The sequence below is a fragment of the Anser cygnoides genome, chromosome Z, assembly GCF_040182565.1.
Source record: "Anser cygnoides isolate HZ-2024a breed goose chromosome Z, Taihu_goose_T2T_genome, whole genome shotgun sequence".
NCBI classification, from domain to species: domain Eukaryota; kingdom Metazoa; phylum Chordata; class Aves; order Anseriformes; family Anatidae; genus Anser; species Anser cygnoides.
Genome location: NC_089912.1, coordinates 20,779,242 through 20,798,271, shown reverse-complemented (window position 1 = coordinate 20,798,271; position 19,030 = coordinate 20,779,242). Strand labels below are relative to the sequence as shown.

The window sequence follows — 19,030 nt, the reverse complement described above, 5'->3', positions numbered from 1 at the left end:
CTGCTCTCACTTATCCACCTGTTTTACATATTTAATGTTCACTGTTCAGCCATTTAGAACTTCTTTCCTAGTTTTCCCACCTGAAGAGTGGCTTTTTACCCAGGCAGACAATGACAGGACAAGGGGGAATGGCTTTAAAATAAAAGAGAGGAGATTTTAAAAGAAAAGAGAGAAGATTTAGTTTAGAGGTTAGGAAATCCTTCACTGTAAGGGTGTTGAAGCACTGGCACAGGCTGCCCAGAGAAGCTGTGCATGCCCCACCCTTTGAGGTGCTCAAGGACAGGCTGGATGGGGCTTTGGGCAACGTGGTCTAATGGGTAGCATCCCTGCCCATTGGGGGGGGGTTGAACTGGGTGGCTTTACTTTCCCTTCCAACACAAACCTTTCCATGACTCTAGTACTGGGTTTGTTGGGGCATTCCTTTCTCCTGAAGCTTGCTGCTTGCTTCGTCGATCTCCAGTTTTTCCATACCAAACATACCCTCCTGACACACCTCATCGCCCACAGATCATATTTGACTGATAGAATACTTGAAGTTCTATCCCTCCTCCCTTCCTTTCATCATCCTTGTTATTTCTGAACTGCTACAACAGCAAGCAATCACTTTAACAGCCTGTTGCTTTATATTCTCTGGAATTCCTACTCTATCATGCAACTAAGTGTAAGTTATGCTATCCTTCCTATGCAGCAGTCAGTCCCCCAGTGATCTTTCCCTCTGGATGAAATCCCTTATTCGTTCCTGTGAAACAGCTGCTATTCAAAAACAGTTCTTACCAGCCTCTCAAGCAAGCAGTCCACCAATTAGCACATTAGCATATCTACACAGGACCTCAGACTTTTTTCTAACGTGTTCTCATAAAACTGCAAAAAGGAATGGCTGATTCTGAAAAAGCTGAAGATAGCCTGTTATCACAGCAAAAAAAATGTAAGAAGCCATCTACTCAGTGCCTTGTAATGGGTAAAAATTTAATGGAAAATGTTCCCTTAGGTGCTTAAGGATTCAGATATTCACACCCAGCACTTACTGGCAGCTCTATGCCAATGATACACTGTAGGTACTGCTTATATAAAATCTTGTTTCTCTGTCCTGCTCAAATAATTTTTTGAAAGGGGTGGGCTTTCTTTGAACTTGAATTCAAGACAAAATAAATTTAATTTCAATATGTTTAGTTTGAAAAACTTTAAGAGTTATACCTGCTGGAAGATGTTTTGTTTTCCATTGGCCCATTTTGCATTGCTGGCTAGTTTGCATTTTCCATTGAAAGTATCAAGGTCAGAATTTAGGGAAATGACCTACAAACTCCTGAACCGCAGACCAAGAAGAAAAGAAAAATAATGAAGACAAACATAATTTTATAGCCATTTTGAAAACATGTTTGAAGGCCTTTATTTGCAACTGGCTTATTGTCATTTTAGGTATTTGGAAAAAGAGTAAGCCAAATCAGAAGATGGCACTCTTTTCCTTAAATAGCTTCCAAACAAAGAGCCATTCCAGATTCACTGCTCACCTCACTTTAACACACAATTATCCTAAGAATGGGAAACATGAAGTCCCTAACATAACTCTGAGCTCCTGCTCCTACTGGGGTACTCCTCACTCCCGCTGCAAAAAAGGATGATACATGTTTGAGATTGCATTCTTCCATAGTGTATTAATTTTAAAGACTTCTTATCTTACCAAGCTGCTAGACAAGCATATCTTAAGCTGACAGTTGTCCAATTCAACTGCTGAGAGACACTTCATATCCAGTGTTTGCATAAAAAAACATTTAAACGAGTATACTAACATATGATAAACCAGCTTCCAACACAATTGAATATATCCAATCAGATAGATTTTACACTCTAATTAGTGAATTAGAGCCCCTAACTTACCTCTGGACAGTATTAAGCTTGCTAATGATTTCAATAGAAGTTCTCTAAGAGACTTACAGAAATACTTTGCTGGACTCAATTTTGGCCTGTTTACTCATTACAGAATGAAGATGAACAGAACATTTTCATTCTAAAAACATGATAATTGATTTACATTCCAAGTAAATTTTGACTATATGCACACACATTTCATTTAGTACTAAATGCAACATGAATTCATCATTGTAACCCATCTTTGCATCAGAAATAACGTACTTGTAACTTTTCATATAAAATCAGTACAAGACTTTAAAATCCCTTTCCCTGAGATGACTTAAAGGGCAATCAGTCACTGAATTTAGTAACTGATCACTTCTGTGTCAAAACCCTAACAGAAAAACTTTTCCCTTAATTGCTCTCCACTACCAACCTCCATAGCATAAGATAAACTAAAAGAAATTTATCATTGGTAATTTATCATTAGCAATTCAAGATAAATTCACAATTGATTACTATTCTTCTTCTAGGACACTCCCCTACCCTGAAAATCTATTAGGAAAAAATACAACACCATAATATTCCCCTTTTCAATCATTTCACCCTTTCTTCTTTTTCATTTGGCAGCAAGCTTCATACCCAGTAATGCAAAGGTTGTAGAAAGATGTCTGCTATGACCGCAGTAAGCAATTCAGCACGTTTACTACAATCAAAAGGATTTCTATAAGAAATATATATATTTTAAGCATGCATATATACCTATAAATTACATCCAATAAAAGCCTACAGTGTGTACTGCAAGTATCTCACAGTTCCATTAAAAACCAAGTTACAAAGTTTCCCATGACTGTGTTTGCATGTTTTTTTCATTATTGTACACTACCACACCAAGGAACCACAGATGTTTTGTTTTATGAGAGCATCTTGCTAGCCTACGTGGCCTACCACACACACTTTATATAAACCACTTGAGTTAAGGAAAAGTTTTCATTTATGTCCCGAAGTACAGTAGTTTGATAAGGGCTGTATACAATACTGCCAGCAGAAGGAAAAAAAAAATAGGCATAGTTTGCCATGTTTAATTGATTCAGTAATCTGATGAAAGAAAATCTGTGTGAATTACTGATCAGAATTTGCTGTTAATACTAGTATAACTGATGATGTGGCAACTCTAGAAACTTTAGAAACAGCTGCTGGAACAGTTCCTAGAAAAAAAAAAAGCCACAATTCCTCAGAATTCTATCTCACAGAGTATAAGTTTGGAAATTTCACAAGCTTTCAAAAGACCTTTTCCTTAGGACATTTACATGGTCTCTAAAAGAATGTCAGTAATTTAACACTTGAACTGTTTTAAACAGAATTCAAGCCCAATGTAGCACAGTTTTTTCTCCTGCAAGAAACTGTTGTGCTTAGAATTATTTATTAGTAACACAAGTAATGCAAGAATTTTTACATGCATTTCCACAGAGCTAAAATATGACTGCTGCCAAGTATTCCAGAGTTTAAAGAGATAGTACTGTTAGCTTTCTAACTTTGCAGAGACTTGTAATTTACAGCAAAAAGTAGCAATTTGCCAATATATTGAGAAAAAAAAAAAGATGGAATAGATTAGCTATCTGGTTTTGAATTGTGTAGATTTTGTAGATTTTTAACCCCTTTCCCCCTTTTTTTTTTTTAAAAAACTCTTGTATTTTCTTATACCTTTCCAATGAAGTTTAGTCTGATTTCAGTGACATGTAAGAGACTGTGTGATCAGCTCCAATGAAGTATTTAAGACCATGCACAGATCTTGGCAATGCCAGAATTCAGCCCACAGCTTCAATTTCTACCACAGAAGATTCCCAGACACCTGTACTTTTTTCATAAGTATCTAAGTGCAAACAGTTGATATCAAGACTAATTCTGAAGTGGTCACAGATGAACCTAAAGTTGACCTAAGTTGCCTAAGAGATATCAGATACAGCAGATAGCTCAGGGTACCAGGATGGGTGTCCACCATCAGCGAAGAGTCTGGATTTTGTAGCACTTGCCAGAATTGAAAAGGTTAAGATTACAAAATGAGTTCAAGTAGAGGGAGTCTAAGATAACTGCTTCTGCTTAAAGAGAGTGTCTTGGCCAACATGCTACTGTAATATGGTGCTGGAACAAACAAGAATCACAAGCCAAAGACAAAATATTAAAAGAGAAGTCATCTGTAGACCTGCAAGAGGAATTTCTTCAGGGTAAATAGTTCTGAGTTCCAGTATTTCCTTTGAGGGAGCTCATGTATTTTATGTTAATCGGTGGATAAGCAGCCTTTGGAGCATAGCCAAGAACTTTTCCTAAGGAAATTCTCCCACTGGTTAACTATATGACAAGGCTCCCCTCACCACGTCAAGTCTACCTTCTTTCCTCGACAGTAGCCTATTACTGTTATTTGTTAAAACTTGTGATTAGTGCTCTCTGCTGGTGATTGAGATCGCAGGATTCAACTCATCTCAGACTGAGGGATCCTATGAGCCAGCTTTTTCTCAACTACTACAACCTTTTCTAACAAAGCCACGACACTAAAATGCAGCATTTTCCTCGGCAGGCAGACACATGCCTTGAAAGAGAGCGTTGGTATTTTTGAAATACGAGCCATCAGACATCTCGTAGCTCAGTCCAATACCAGATAACTGGTCAGGCACCTCACCTCATACCCCACTCCCCCTTTAGACAACTAAAAAGTCAGCATACAGGAATATTAAAGGAGCTCCTAGATTCACCACAGCCCAGAGGTTAGCACACAAAATGGATCTTTGGGAGCAGCTACTATATTTCAAAGAGAAGCCTGGATAACCGCATTGGGCTGGTTGCCCAGTATTTTGGACTGCTTTAAATACCATAATGCCTAACAGCACTCAGTCATTGTTATTTTGAACATTTCAGTCTAGGATTCTTTTTTATCACTGGTAAAGAAGGTCCAGGAATGCACTTAAAAACATCATAACATTCTTTAGGTAACACTAGCTATTTGGATATAACACACTAAAAAAACTTAATGCTCCCAACCAGTTTGTGCTCAAAAGTGAAAAGAGATTTAAAAAAAAAAAAAAAAAGCTTGAAAGAAGGCTGTGGGGAATAGAACTCCTGAAAATTACATTTCACTTTACTTATTACAGGGCTGCAACTTGTTTTAAGAGCTCTTTTGCAAGTAAGAGACAAGATATTTTTTTCCCCTTCAGATACTCTTGTTCACATTTTCCAAAGACAAACTTTTGAAAGTGTAATAGTGAAATGACATGCTTCTTCTTTTGTGAGGGTTTGTAACTACTCTCCAACGAACTCATTCTGCAAGATTACCAAGATCTAAGGACTCCTTTGGCCTTCTCTTTGAACCCTTTAGTTTTCCTGTCCCTATAACCTTGATCACTAGTTGATTTTCACAAAAGGAACAGACAACAGAACTGCACACCATACAATCACCCTGGCTATTTAGGTTTGCTGGCTGAATGCTCTCCCCAGATCTTCTGTCTATGCAGAAGCAGAAAACCACCTCAGTGAAAAGTTTATTCTGCTCAGAGAAAAGGGAGGCAGGATCTTGTGGCTGCAGTGGGTGTGAAGCAAGAAGAGTGAGAAACCCCAGCACCTGAAGCAGTGAGGCCCATGAAATCACAGCCTGAGAAAGGCACGGCTGGGGCGCGTCATATGTGACCACAATGCTACACTGAACAGCAAAGCACTTCTGAAAATGAAGACCCTTCAATGCTAAAAGATGTCCCAGTTTCTGCAGTCTGAAACATGGGGGAAAAAACTAACCAGTAAGATACTGAATTACTTGTGTAAATTGTCATCAAATGCCAATGAAAACTCACAGAGGTGTATCACATCTGAGTGATGTGGCAGTCAAAATACGGAAGACTGGAAATAAGGAAACACTTAAGCAAATAAATACCAGGGAGCAGTCCTGAAGTACATTTTATCTGGAATGTCTCTCTGCAAAAATGGTGACTATTCAATGAACACAGAACTTCAAATTAATTTAATTTGAGTTTTAAATTGACATTTATAAAAGCATGCTGGACCTACTAGATCAGCAACAGAAATACACAATGTGCTAAGGGCTAGCTAGGATGCTATAGTAGTATTTTGCATTTAATACACCTACCAAAACGATAATGCATTTCTGAACTGTGCAAGTCAATTCAGCTTCAGGAGGAATGCGTGTGCTTCTCAAACTTCCCCCTCCCTGTTCTTCCTTAATTATTTCACCTGATATCCTGGTGAGAATACAACTTCTTGTTTCCACTATTACACAGAAAGTTTCATCATTGAAAGTTAAAAGAATATATTCGGCCTTATGGTTACAGGCTGATGCACAACGATGTATGAGTGAAGGTATGCCGAAGTGCAAGCTTGGTAACTGATTTTCTATTGATGTTTGTTACCTAAGCTGTGATGGACAAATGCAAAATTAGCCTAGGCTACACGAGGCAAACCGGGACCTTATATAAACATCTACAAATTTACATTTCCTTCTTGTTGTGCTGTGATAAAAGATGCAAGTTTCACAGAATTAAAGATATAACAAACTACAGTTTCAGACCACATGCCAGTCATTCTCCACAAGTTAAAGCTCCTTCCCATGGCTTTGTGTGTGATTTTTTTTCCTCATCGTTCACACTAGCTATCTTTGACTCTGCTGTACACCAGTTTAAACACTTAACCACATGTCCAGATTGCTTTCTGACCACGTCATTCGTCCACATTGCAGCCAAGTCAGGATGACAGCCCTAAACTGAAAACGTAAAAGGGCCTGAGAACTGCCATGCTGAACATCACAGCACAAGAGTTTGTGACCCAGAAAACTGCTGAATGGAACCCACCAAATGAAGCCTGATTACCAATTTCCTTACGCAGAATTCCTTTAATCTGCACTTCGGTTAGGAGACTGAAAAATTTGTGTGCGTATATATTACTCCGAAGACAGACTTTTATCTTGACTTCGCCTTTCAGCAAAAAAAATGAAAACTTTGCACTGAGAATGATAAATATCATCTACAAAACACAGCTTTATAAATACAGCTCAACTTTATACTGAATCATGAAGAAGTCCACAATATTATTAATGACAGAAATTACTTTAGAGCACATAACTAATTATTAAATACAAATTTAAGAGAAAAATTTAACCAATACCAAAGTTTCCGTGACCAAACTTGGCAAATTCAATTCATATGTCCCAGAGAAACAACTCTCAGCTCTGCAAAGACTTAAATTTGCTTTCCAAAACACAATGCCTCACTAACAGTCAACTTTGGCCCTTATAGCACCATTTAGGTACATATTAGAACTACGCATTTTTAGAGGTATTCATACGTAGATCATTTGCATTGGCTTCATGGGATTTCTGCGGCTTAATTCCTTGAGGTAGTTGTAACCAACTGAATTCCAAGAAGAGACAAAAGGGCATGTCTCTGCAAGACAGAAAAACATAACACTATTTAAGAAGCATGAGTTCTGGAAAAAAAAAAAAAAGGCAAATCTGACTTGGTTTCCATTCACAAGCTTCTGTTCCATGCTGTTGTATATTGCTGATCAACAAAAAAAATATTTCACACTAAGCACGTGGTCTTTCCCTTTAAACTTGCTCTTGTCCATGGCAGTTGATGATTATGTGCTGCCATCTAGCAAATGATTCCAGAAAAGTTTAGTTTATATGGTGTTTTTAATATTGCAAGATATTTTGTGACAAGATACATCAATTTCTTTTAAAAGCTTTAGAAAATAGGAAACATATAAAGCACAGAAGTATTTTTTTAAAGATTCCTTCAGCCTGTATGCCTTTAAAATTAAGCATGGGATAAGAATACAACTATGGCTTACTACAGACAAAAATGCAAGTTATATTTTACTTTGTGCAAAAAAAAAAGTCACAACTGCTAAGAAATACTGTATTTTCCTCTTCCTTCTCAAAAACTCTGATCTTCTCTTTTCTCTTTCTGCAGCTGTTACTTCTCCCTGCCACTTACTCTACCTTAGGCACAGAAATTACAATGCAGTAGACACACAGAAATCGAATGACTGAATGTCTGAATTGAAAAAAAAAAATAATAAAAAAAATAAATCCTAACTCCTAACTTTACAGTCACAAAATAGCACTGAAACTGTACCATGTTATCTGACAGCAGCAAGCTGATAGCTTCTTAAAAAAAAAAGGTCTTGCTCCTTGTGGTCAGATCTTGCCGTTTTCTGTAATTATCTAGGTATACATGCAATCAGGAAAAAAAGAGCATTTATACACTTTTGGCAGAGTATCTATTTGTTGCCCTGGAAACACTGTGACAGTTTCTGGAGCTGTTACACTGATATCACAACTGTATGTGAAAAAAATAAAACAAAGGACAAGCAGAATGTCTAAATGCATTATTCTGTGGATAGCTAAATGAACTGATTTTTCATAACCTTGTCTTATTTCACCTCATCACAATAACCACAGTTCCCGCTCATTTTCACCCAGAATCCTCATCACTCTACAAAAACTGGCAATCTGTTCATACAGTGACCAAACAGCATCACTTTTTTTTTCTCCCCTCCATTTTCATTCCCTGTTAGATCAGAACAACTAGGAGCTTGCTGCTTCATGGGGATACTATTTTATGCCCAAATTATAGCTTTTAAAATACTTGAGATCTCTACACCTTTAAAAATTTTCTGAAATTAGCAAATGAACTCTAGCTGTCAGAAAGAAAGGAGACATATCAGCCTTTTACTCGTCTAATTTCCTTGGAGAGTAAGATTTCCATTATATTAATAAAATTTTAACTTTCATGTTTCTCTGTTGATAAGAGGTGGAATAATCACCCAGTTAAATGTCTGCTTTCCAATCGTGACAAAATACTTGCACACTTCACGACAACATTGGCACCTGAAGTTTGAACTTTTCATTAACAGTGCAGTTTTTTTGTTTCCACCAGAACAGTAGTACGTGATCCCTGCCACTGAATTACACTGAACCTACTCAGACATTAAGTTATTTATCTCTCTCATCCAGAAATAAACTAAATAAATATATCTTATTAACACAAAGCAGGTGGTATACAGCTCTCACCTATGCCAATATAGTTTATAGGAATGCTGTAGACAATGCATAACTAAGTTTCTGGAGATGAATAACTATTCATTTCTTTAAGTTACCATGTTTAGGTTATGTATTGAACACACAACAGGAAGTAATTAAAAGTCAATTAATATTACGAATAGTATCGATTTATGTTACTGAGAAATGTTCTTAAACTATTTCATCTTCCTGTAAATCAGTTAACAAAACACTGAACTCTATCAAAAACTATATGATTCCATCATATAGTTTATTAATTAAAAGCAGCAGTCTGCCTTAGTGAAAATTAAAACCTGGAACGTGTAAATATAATCCAACCAAGTTTACCAGGCCTTAGAGAGAACTGCTGTATATCCAGCCAGGACAAACAAATAAAGTTATCACCTGTTTGCTACTTAAAGATCTTTCTGCAATAATTAGCATGTCTATTTGATATGGCCTAATATGGGAAGAAATTTATATGATCCCTAGTATTTGTTTACTGCAGAATGCCAAAGCCACACAGCACAAAGCTGCTTTTTAATTTCAGTAAGTCTGTCACTTAGCAGATTGGAAGAATATGCCAAAAAATCCAATAGTTGAAAACACTAGGCCTTCTAAAATCATTTCTTCACTCATGCTCAAACTCTACCATGCTACCTTGATCAGAGAAAGACAAATATTTCTTAACAGCAAGACAAATTCTCTCCGAAGCATCCCAGTAACTTCAAGAAATACACAGAGGATATCTAGGGGAAGAAAACATTTGTGCCAGGTTTTATGATTCATGTTAATTAACACATCATAGAGTCACTGAGGTTGGAAAAGACCTCCAAGATCATCTTGTCCAACCATTCCCCTACCACCAATGTCACCCCCTAAACCATGTCCCTAAGCACCACATCCAACCTTGCCTTGAACACCCCCGGGGACAGTGACTCCACCACCTCCCTGGGCAACCCGTCCCAGTGCCTGACTGCTCTTTCTGAGAAGAAATGTCTCCTAATTTCTTCTCAGAAAGAGTAGTCAGGCATGCTTTAAGAAAAGCACGATGCTTTAAGAAAAGGAATAGTTATAGAAATGGAAAAAATGTTTAATCTATACACTTTAGGTCTCTATCAAAAAGATGCAGTTTATTCTTCATCAGCTTGGCCTGCTGTCCTTCCTAATCAGATAGCAGCCAGGATTTCAGTCTCTACACTGTGTTATGCCTCAAATGGACCTACTTCACAGGGTGACTATCTTTTTGTCTATTGACAACTCTGACGAAAGTTCCCACCTCCAGGAATCTCTCAAAGAGCTAACTTTGAGTTTCCTCTTAGGATTGGGTGATACTTGAGCTATCAGAAATACAACCATCACTGGTGTCCTTACTGAAATCTGCCAGTCTTTTGTACACAAACTCATAATATTCTGTCTTTCTCTGAAGAACTGTTTGACCGTTCTTCATTCATGTAGTGCTGATTTTTCCATTCCTTGTTACATGGGTATCTGTTTAGCGACTGATGGAAGGAAGTTCAAGCGGCACTTCACAGTCTACGAGCAAACTCTCTGAATGAAACATGAATATGAAAGAATGAATGAAACAATCTCCCCTTTCGTTGGAGATTCATTGGCATACTTCAACGAGAAGTAAGTTACCTTCGAACATATGCTTGTTGGTAACAAGAACCAAAAGCTTATAAGTCAGATAGCTGCATTTTATGCAATACTGAACTACATTTTTCCTGATGAACAGGTTATTTCTCACTAAATCTTGCAGATCACCCTCTCTGAATTACTGGATGCCTAGAACATAAGACTTATTTTAAACAAATTCGGGAACAGTCAGATAACCTGCAGTTGGGGTTCTATTGAACCCAAAAAATCGCAAGTTTAACGTTCTGTGAATCATCCGGGCACTGGCACCTGCAGAAGCCGATAGAGCACACGGTCAGAGGAATCACCGGCTGTTGTTTAGGTGCTGCAGCAATAAAAGCGCAGCAGGGCGCAGTCGGGACGGGTCAGGCTGGTTACCCGCAGCGCCCTGTAACCGTTAACCCCCCCCGCCCCGCCTCACCTCGTTGTTGAGGTTCAGCACCGGGCCCATAGCGCCGGGCCCCGCGCACGCCGCCGCCAAGCGAAACCGCGCGCATGCGTCGCGCCGCGCCGCTGAGTGGGCCGCTCCGGGCGGGAAGCTCGGTGGTTGCAGGCCCGCTCTAGGCCGCGTCTCTATGGTCCCGGTCCTCCCGCACCGCCCCAGCCGCGGCGGCTTCCGGCGGCACTCCCCGCTCCGCCCCTCCCCCCAAGTACCGCTCGTACCGGCCCCCTCCTCCCCCCGCCCTTCCCTTTTTTTTTTGTTCGTAACCCATAATTATTGTTTAGTCAGTAGGCTTAAGCAAGGCTCCTCGCGTCTGTAAAAAGTACCTGTTGTTCCTCCGCTTGTCTGGCGCAGAGTTCGAAGTAACAGATCGTACCTGAAGGCATCTGGAGGAATTGTTTTAAATACCGGGGCTGCGAACCCTTTTGTTTGCGTAAATAAAGCCAGTTTCAAAGAGTCCTTGGGGTGTTCACCAGCAATTAGCTGGCCCCTGGATGGCACTGTTGTGCCTGGAATTGTGTCGCTTTGAAGTCTGAATACACGAAATCAGGCTGTTGTCCGCTGTCTGTAAGGCATTTTGCTTGCAGGTTCTAGCATTGAGATTCTGTTATATTTCTGACTGGTGTCAGCCGTCTCCTGTGAGCAAACTGCAGCCAAATCACCTTTGGCTCTAATTTTTACCAAGTCTTAACTGCAAGCAGGGTCAGGCCACGGTAGTCCTTCAAAGCCAAGTTCCACTTGGGGTGCTTCAAAAAGCGGTGCTGGTTATTTGGTAGCAGTCTGTGCTTCATTCAGATCAATAAGGTAAAGTAAACCAATAAAAAAAAGTAAACCCAAAGTACTTTGAATGCATCCACTCGTAGTGTGGCAGAGGTATCTTGTTCTGCCAACAGCTGAATTTCAGGTTAAATCTGACTGCTTTTACCCATTATGCTTTGTTGCTAACTTCAGGTAGGCTGTATTTTTGGAAAAAAAAAAAAATCTGACTTGAGCAGTTAAGTCCAGCCAATGCAAAGACAGTCAGCTATGTATGGTATTCTTTGCTATTCAGTACCAGTGATGGCAAGCAGCCATAGCGTTCCACATGAGAAGTAGATGCATTTGATCACGTCTGTGTATAAACAGTTTGGGATGAAATGCGCTCTGTACAGTCAATATGTTTTTAAAAATCAAAGAACATAATCTCATATCTAGATTAGATTTGTGTGCAGAATGTAAAATTAGAATCAGAAACTCAAGTTTGGAAAGATCTGCCAAGGAAAACGAAGGGGTACTTCCCTTTGTCATTATTTTTCATACAAAATTCTGCGTATGCCATTCTTATTTTCCTTTGTGCACCTTATCAAAGAGAAAGACAAAAGGGCACCATGGAGCCAGCTACAGTTCTCTGGCTGTAACCACTGTCGGCCTGGCCTCAGATGAATTAGAATTGTTCCCTGACTCTGCAACCTACTGGATCATTACCTCTATTTTCCTTTCCATTTCCTCTGGACACTGAAATAAGTTGCTTTGGAAGTTTCTTGCAGACCCTGATGACATGCTTCTGGCCTTTCTTCATCCAACAGTTTTGTTTTCTCATTATTCACTCAGTCGCTGGTGAAAATATGTATTTTGCTTGCTTTTGCTTTCATCTTTTAAACTTGAGAGTCCTTCCAGAGTTTGGAATCGTTGTGCCTCACAGCTGGTTTGTTGGCTCTTTCTCATACTATTTTTTGACTTCAATTTATTCGAAGTTGAGATTTTCTTGTCAGCTTGTCACAGTCAGGATGCTTTGAGGCATTGTCCCATATAACGCTTCCACGCCTTGATGCTTTGTTCTGAACTTCCTTTCATCTCAGGATTTCACTCAGAAATGTTGGCAAGCTTTGTCGGTGTTTGAACACATTTCTCTGAACCATCTTCTCTGCTTTGAGAACAGCTGCATTTATGTGCACGTGGCGGGGTAGCATGTGTTTGCAGGACATGGTATGTTGCGGAACAGCACAGGGGAACAGAAGCAGTAAGCTATTTAAGGCAAAGGGGGTTTGTGGTTGGATCCATTTCCCTCCCTTTATCTGAGCACGGCTCAGGCTTATGTGGTGTGATCACCTTACAGCTACAACTGGCTATGATCACAGAGGTCATGCTTTCAGATCATAGTTTTGGAACACTTACTGAATTTTGTGATTATTAGAGACACTTTTAGTCATATGCACAGTACAGATGTGATGAAACGTATATTAAGTGTATTTTATGTTGAAAAAATAAATTTTAGTTGTTTCAATAAATTTTCTGTTCATTGTTTGTGAACCAAGTCAAAAAAGTTTCACAGAATGAAAGAGTCAATGAAGTTAGCAAGACACTGAGGACCGCAAAGCCAGAAGGTGTTTGTAGCTTCCTGCATTGTATGTAGCGCATGACCTGTGTCTTTTTTTGTTGGGGTGGTGGTGTTTTTTTTTTGTTTGTTTGTTTGTTTGTTTTCTAGAGGAGTTTCTTGTTACTGATACCAAAGCATCTGTTCTGGACTTGCTCCCTTTTGTTCATTGGAAATTAAGTTGTAGTAAAACTTAAAGGGTCTAGGGGTCTATCTGAGATTAGGATTCTTTTTATTTTTTTTTTTCTCAGCTCTTTATGTATGTGGAGTATGAGAAAACCTTAATATCACACAACAAGCAACTGGAATATCCAGGTATGAACTACTGAAACTGCCGCTTATGAAAGGAAAATGTCACAAACATAAATTATTAAGTAATTTATGATGGATTGCAGGAAAAAAACAATACGCATTAAACATTTAAACTTAATGTCCCAGATCTGAGTTCAGCACAAGATCATCCTTGTAGGCTTTGTTTTTCATATAAATTAAAGTATTATTTATATTCAGAAATATTTTTGAAATTTAAATTATCAGAGTGTGGCTGGTTGTTTATTGGATTCTTGGGAAGAAGCAGCCTCAAAGTCAATTCTATTCCTTTAAAAATGCGGGGATGTGATCACTTAGAATTGAAATACATTGAATTTCACTGAAGAATGTTAATGTACGCTGGTGCGTACATAACAGGGTGGTAACTGTTAAATATGTATGAAGACCCCAAAAGTTTTAGAAGTTAACAACAGAATGTGAAAAATAAGTCTGCAATAACAAGAGCCATTGTCTACTTTTGTATTCTGCCCTAAAAAGTCAAAATAACTCAAGTCATGAAACATTTTTAGATGTTACCATGGAAGTTTTTTAGTATGTTTTTCAGTCTTTTTCTTATGTATATGAGAATTCACATTTCAATACTATAATCAAATTATTAACCTAATTTGCAATGTATACATCTTGCTAAGATTTTTGAAATAAGATCAGTTGCATTGTTTAACTGGTCTTTTTTGAAAGATGTGAATTAATAGATATGAAAAAAAGATGTGAATTAATATCATTGAATTACTCATATAATACCAATTACAAGGGGTCCACCAAACTCACTTACAGAGAAATAATGATAAGAAAATAAGATTCAGGTTGAGAAAAGGGCAGAGAACTGAGCTCCCTTCAATCTCTTGCAGGAGGATCACTCGAAAAGTCAGTTGCAGATGCACACTAAAGAGATCTGATGAGCAGAAGCTGCATGAGAATACAGTAGCAACATTAACAGTCTTAACATTGACTCTTTGTCTTGCCACAGAAACAACATGTTGAGAAAGCTGAGAATGGAAAAGTGGGTCTGACTCTTGCTTAGAGTGTATACAGCACCTAGGGTGAAAACTAAATAGGGTAAGTCCTAATATTGAGACCCTGGAAGGAAGTTTGGAAGTAGATAGTGGAGCTTGGAGATGGAAGGAGAAAGGAAGAGGGAAAGGACAATAGCTGGAGTGACTGATAGGTTTAGTGGTGTTGTCTGCCAACTGTGTTGTAAAGAAAAAGCTGAAGAGAATGAGTGGAAAATGGAAATGGATAAGTAATGGCATAACATGGCTTTATTAGCACTAATGGAGAGATGTGAATATGAGTGGATTAGAAAACTAAAACAGAAGAGAATTTAACATGCACAGGATAATGTTAGTTAATTATGGGAATATATAAAACAAAGCATCGTGACTTATTGTACTCTTAGAATTAAGAAATTATTTTATTCCAGAATTTTAATTTTGTAAACATAAATTTTCTGTATAAAAAAAGGCCAAAGGTGAAAGACCATCACATCCCACACTGGGCATTTAAAGAGGATATTTAGTCAGGAGTCAAATCAGCATTAGTTGTCTCTTCCATTCCCTTCAGGGAGATGCAGAGGGATACTTCCAGAGAGCAGCTAAGCTCAGCTAAGATCTTGCTGCAGAGAGTAATAGAATTTGAGCGTGAGTGGATTCTTAACCTAAAGTCCTCAGCTGAAGTTTAGTTAGGTAGGGTGAATCTTGGCATGGGTATCATAGACTTGAAGAAAAGCTCAAAAATGGGAGGAGTGTAGTTGGTATTTAGTGTCTACCTAAGTCTGAAATAGTAAGTGGATGTGATTTACTCCAGTTGTCATGAGGTGTTTCTTGAGTGCTTCCAGTGCCAATTTAAAAGGTAGTGTTTGAGTCAGTGTCATTCTTCATCAAATTCATGTACAAAAGAAGCTGGGGAATTGAGAACTTATAGTCTATTCCAAGGGACATCTAATTAATCAAGCACTTGTCCTCTCTCTCTTTTCTTTTCCCTTTAAAATGGATTTAGGAGTTAAGCCTCTGGAGATGAGCAGAATTCATCCAGGATTTGTCCTTAGGAGGAACTGAGTCAAAGGAATTTATCAAAGTCCAGAGACCAGAAGCCGACATAAATTTTTCTGCTGGGACTGTATATTTTTTTAGTGATGTCTTACTTTGTTACAGCTTTGGAATTGCATATCTACACAATATTGTTAGGTGGTGAGTTTACAAGAATCCCATTTCAGCATTGGTATTTCTGATAGTTTTGATATGTCAAGAAAGATAACTGACATACAAAAACAAATTTGTAAGTTTAGAAATTCTCTGAATTTCTTCCAGTCTGCTAATTAACACTTGTTTTTACCAGAATGTGAAAAGGATTGCAGCACTTTACCTATGCTCCTTAAAGGGATTGTTTTCTCATCCTTAATGTAAAATGAATTTACATTAGAAAAAAAAAATCTTTTTTTTTTTCCAAAGAAAATCAACAACATGCAAACAGAAGTCTACAATGCACTGTAAGTCTTCCTTGAGCAATTAGTTATTCTCAGCAGTTCCTTGGAATTGACACATTTTCTATCCTGGTTCTTCTGGCTTCAAAGAAGCAGCTGCTGGAGTGTATGTTGTCTTGTAAGCATATGTACTTACAAAACTAAAGCACGTTCTATAACATTTCTCTGGGGTAACATAGAACATGAGTAAAAGTTGCTGTATTAGATGCCTTCTGTGTTTCAAGTTATCATACATATTTCAGACACTGCTTTTATGTGTCTTTACTTGTCTACCTGTTACAGAATAGTAAAGGACATTCCTGGTCAATTTAAAAATGCGTATAAGAGACTGTAGCAACTCGAGAGAAGTAAATTCTATTTGCAAACACATATGAATCCATACAGTGGATACTCATTTGTATGTGCCATTTCTCTAATTAAAATGAGAAAAAGATTAAAACTATGTTTTGGATAACCTCTCTGCAGAATGTGTTTTTTTTTTTTAAATACAACTTACAGGAACATAAAAAGGGGAGACTTCATGTTTTAAAACTATTTTATATGGTACTGGCTTAAAAATAGTTTACGATCATCTCAGAAAGCAATCTGAAGCTGATGTTCATCCATAAATATATTTTTATGATGTAGCTTTGAGAGGAATAGCCTGTAGTGGAAATTCTGACTGATGAATATGTAACTTCTCCAGTGTTAACAGAACTGTGTTTTGAGGCTTTTAGAAAAGGAGATGAAAAATATAGATAAAAAATTAATTCTTACTTTATAAGGTTGTACAACCAGCAAAAATGGTGTCATTTAAAACCACTCTGTTTCATTGCAGAAGTGTGTATTATGTGATATAGCCTGAGTTTATGTAACATGTGATCCTCTGGCAAAGATTAAACTTACAGAGCTTTCAAGCCACAAAATGATGGAAAAAATCTGGTGTATTTCCAATGCCAAAGCAATTGCTGAATGTTTGTTGTGAAACCAGTAAAAACTGAACATAATTTCCTGGATTCTGAAGGCTTAGAATGTATTACTTTTAACTTCAAATACATCTTCTTTTCTCTGTTTTCAAAGAAACATCAGTGGTTACATTCCAGTTGCTGTATTCAGTTTGAAGAGATGCGTTTTTGGCATGGAAGTGCTGATAAGGGAATCACTGCCATAATATTTATGCTACAGACACAGATACTCCTTATTTTTTAGCTTCCAGGAAATTTATGTTGCTGACTTTATGTTTCACTATTGGTTTGTTTTCACTGAGAGAAAAGAAGAATTCCTTGTGGCAATTTATATATGAAATTTCCAGTAGTAAACATCTTGTACTTCTTAATCTGTTGCACTGTGTACTTCTAATTTGTGAGATAATTAAGCCTTTTCATTATGCATTTATTTGGCAGTTGGTTGGTTTTGACAATCTAGCACAAGTACAATCACACATTAACAATCTCACTAAAATTTTAATTGACTTTTAGTATTACCAGCAAAATCCAAAAGTTATAGAGCGGTTTTAAAAGTAATCTTTAAGTAATTTCCAATTTGTGAAAAGAGTAACTTTTTTTTTTTTTTTTTAACATCACAAAGAGAAAATTGGATTGGCATACATAACCAATGGGGCATGGATTCTGAACATTCCTAAGTGACCCATGAGGTAGGCAGTAGATATTGTTTTCTTAGTTTTGGGCTCTGTTCTCTATGTAATTCTCACTGTTTGCTATGTTTAGCTGCTTCTTTCCCATAGAAAATAGTCACTGGACATTCTGGGTTCTCTTTAATAGATTTTTCCAATCAGATATGATTTTTGATATGTAACAGTTTACCAGCTGCACAAACCTGATATTTAAAAATTATTTCTAAGAGGAAGAAATGCTTGTATAAACATTACTTCACTCTTCAGTTTCTAATGTTTACAGAACCTGTAGAGTCCATATCTGAATTTAAGAGTATATTTTGTAATGATTTGTAGTCTAAGTAAAGAAGGAAGGGAAGGCTTATAAAGATGAAAGAAATTTAAACTTTAGAATTGCAGAGAAAAAGAAGGGGCTTTCTGCTGATTTAAAATATCCTGATGTCTGTCCCGTTACCACAGGCTATAAAAAGTCTTCCAACTTCTATCTTAGAATAGGAGAATCTAAATAAGAAGTAAAAAAATCTAAATAAGAAGTAAAAAAAGTGCAAACAGGCAGGCACACCGATTAAGTTTTTTGTTGTTGTTGTTTTCCTTTTGATAATAATAACAAAACCCACAGTATATGCAAGTTTTGTGTGTTTACTTTTCTGTTTTTACACAGAACATTGGTAACTGATGAAAAGAATCATAGAATCAAAGAACAGCTTGGGTTGCAAGGGACTTTAAAGACCATCCAGTTCCATGATGACAAAAGAGGGGGACAATCCCCTCCCTCCATCTGCTGGTCACACCTCTTGTGATGCAGCCCAGGATGCAGTTGGCTTTCTGGGCTGCACGCACACTCTGCTGGCTCATGTTGAGCTTTTTGTTCACCAGAACCCCCAAGTCCTTCTCTGCAGGACTGCTCTCAGTGAGTTCTTCTTACAGACTGCTTATGCCTGGGATTGCCCCAACCCAGGTGCAGCAGCTTGCACTAGGACTCGTTGAACCTCATGCAGTTCACACTTGTTTAGGTTGTCCAGGTCCCTTTGGATGGCATCCCTTCCTTCTAGTGTATCGACTGCACCACTCAGCTTGGTGTCGTCTGCAGACTTGCTGAGGGTGCACTTGATGCCGCTGTCTATGTCTGTGAAAGGCCTATGCAATTCCTAACTGATCAGTGTTTATGGTGCAAGTCATAACTCTCTGTTTGTTTTGTTTGTTTGTTCTTAAACTTAATGTAATGTCTTTGGGGAACACATCTGTGGTAGATTCTAGCACCCTGG

General features: G+C 37.9%; 1 protein-coding gene and 1 long non-coding RNA gene across 7 annotated transcripts in view; one reads left to right on the top strand and one right to left on the bottom strand.

Moving 5' to 3' along the window:
* Positions 1 to 11,453, bottom strand: part of SRFBP1 (serum response factor binding protein 1) — a 77,707-nt gene extending 66,254 nt beyond the window's left edge. For 2 of the 6 annotated variants that reach the window (XM_048048769.2, XM_066987628.1), the window contains exon 1: positions 10,971 to 11,125. In XM_048048769.2, the coding sequence (XP_047904726.2) occupies positions 10,971 to 11,000 (30 nt within the window). In that variant the 5' untranslated portion in view covers positions 11,001 to 11,125. Of the gene's footprint in view, positions 1 to 9,571; positions 9,644 to 10,747; positions 10,939 to 10,970; positions 11,126 to 11,317 lie in introns of those variants that run through there. The other 4 variants (XM_013198857.3, XM_013198860.3, XM_066987629.1 and 1 more) reach the window with 4 other exon arrangements.
* A 211-nt stretch (positions 11,454 to 11,664) lies between these two features.
* Positions 11,665 to 17,811, top strand: LOC106047399 (uncharacterized). Its single transcript, XR_001213758.3, has 4 exons — positions 11,665 to 11,795; positions 13,596 to 13,659; positions 14,642 to 14,730; positions 15,670 to 17,811. It is a non-coding gene; the product is annotated as an uncharacterized lncRNA (long non-coding RNA).
* The last annotated feature ends 1,219 nt before the right edge of the window (positions 17,812 to 19,030 follow it).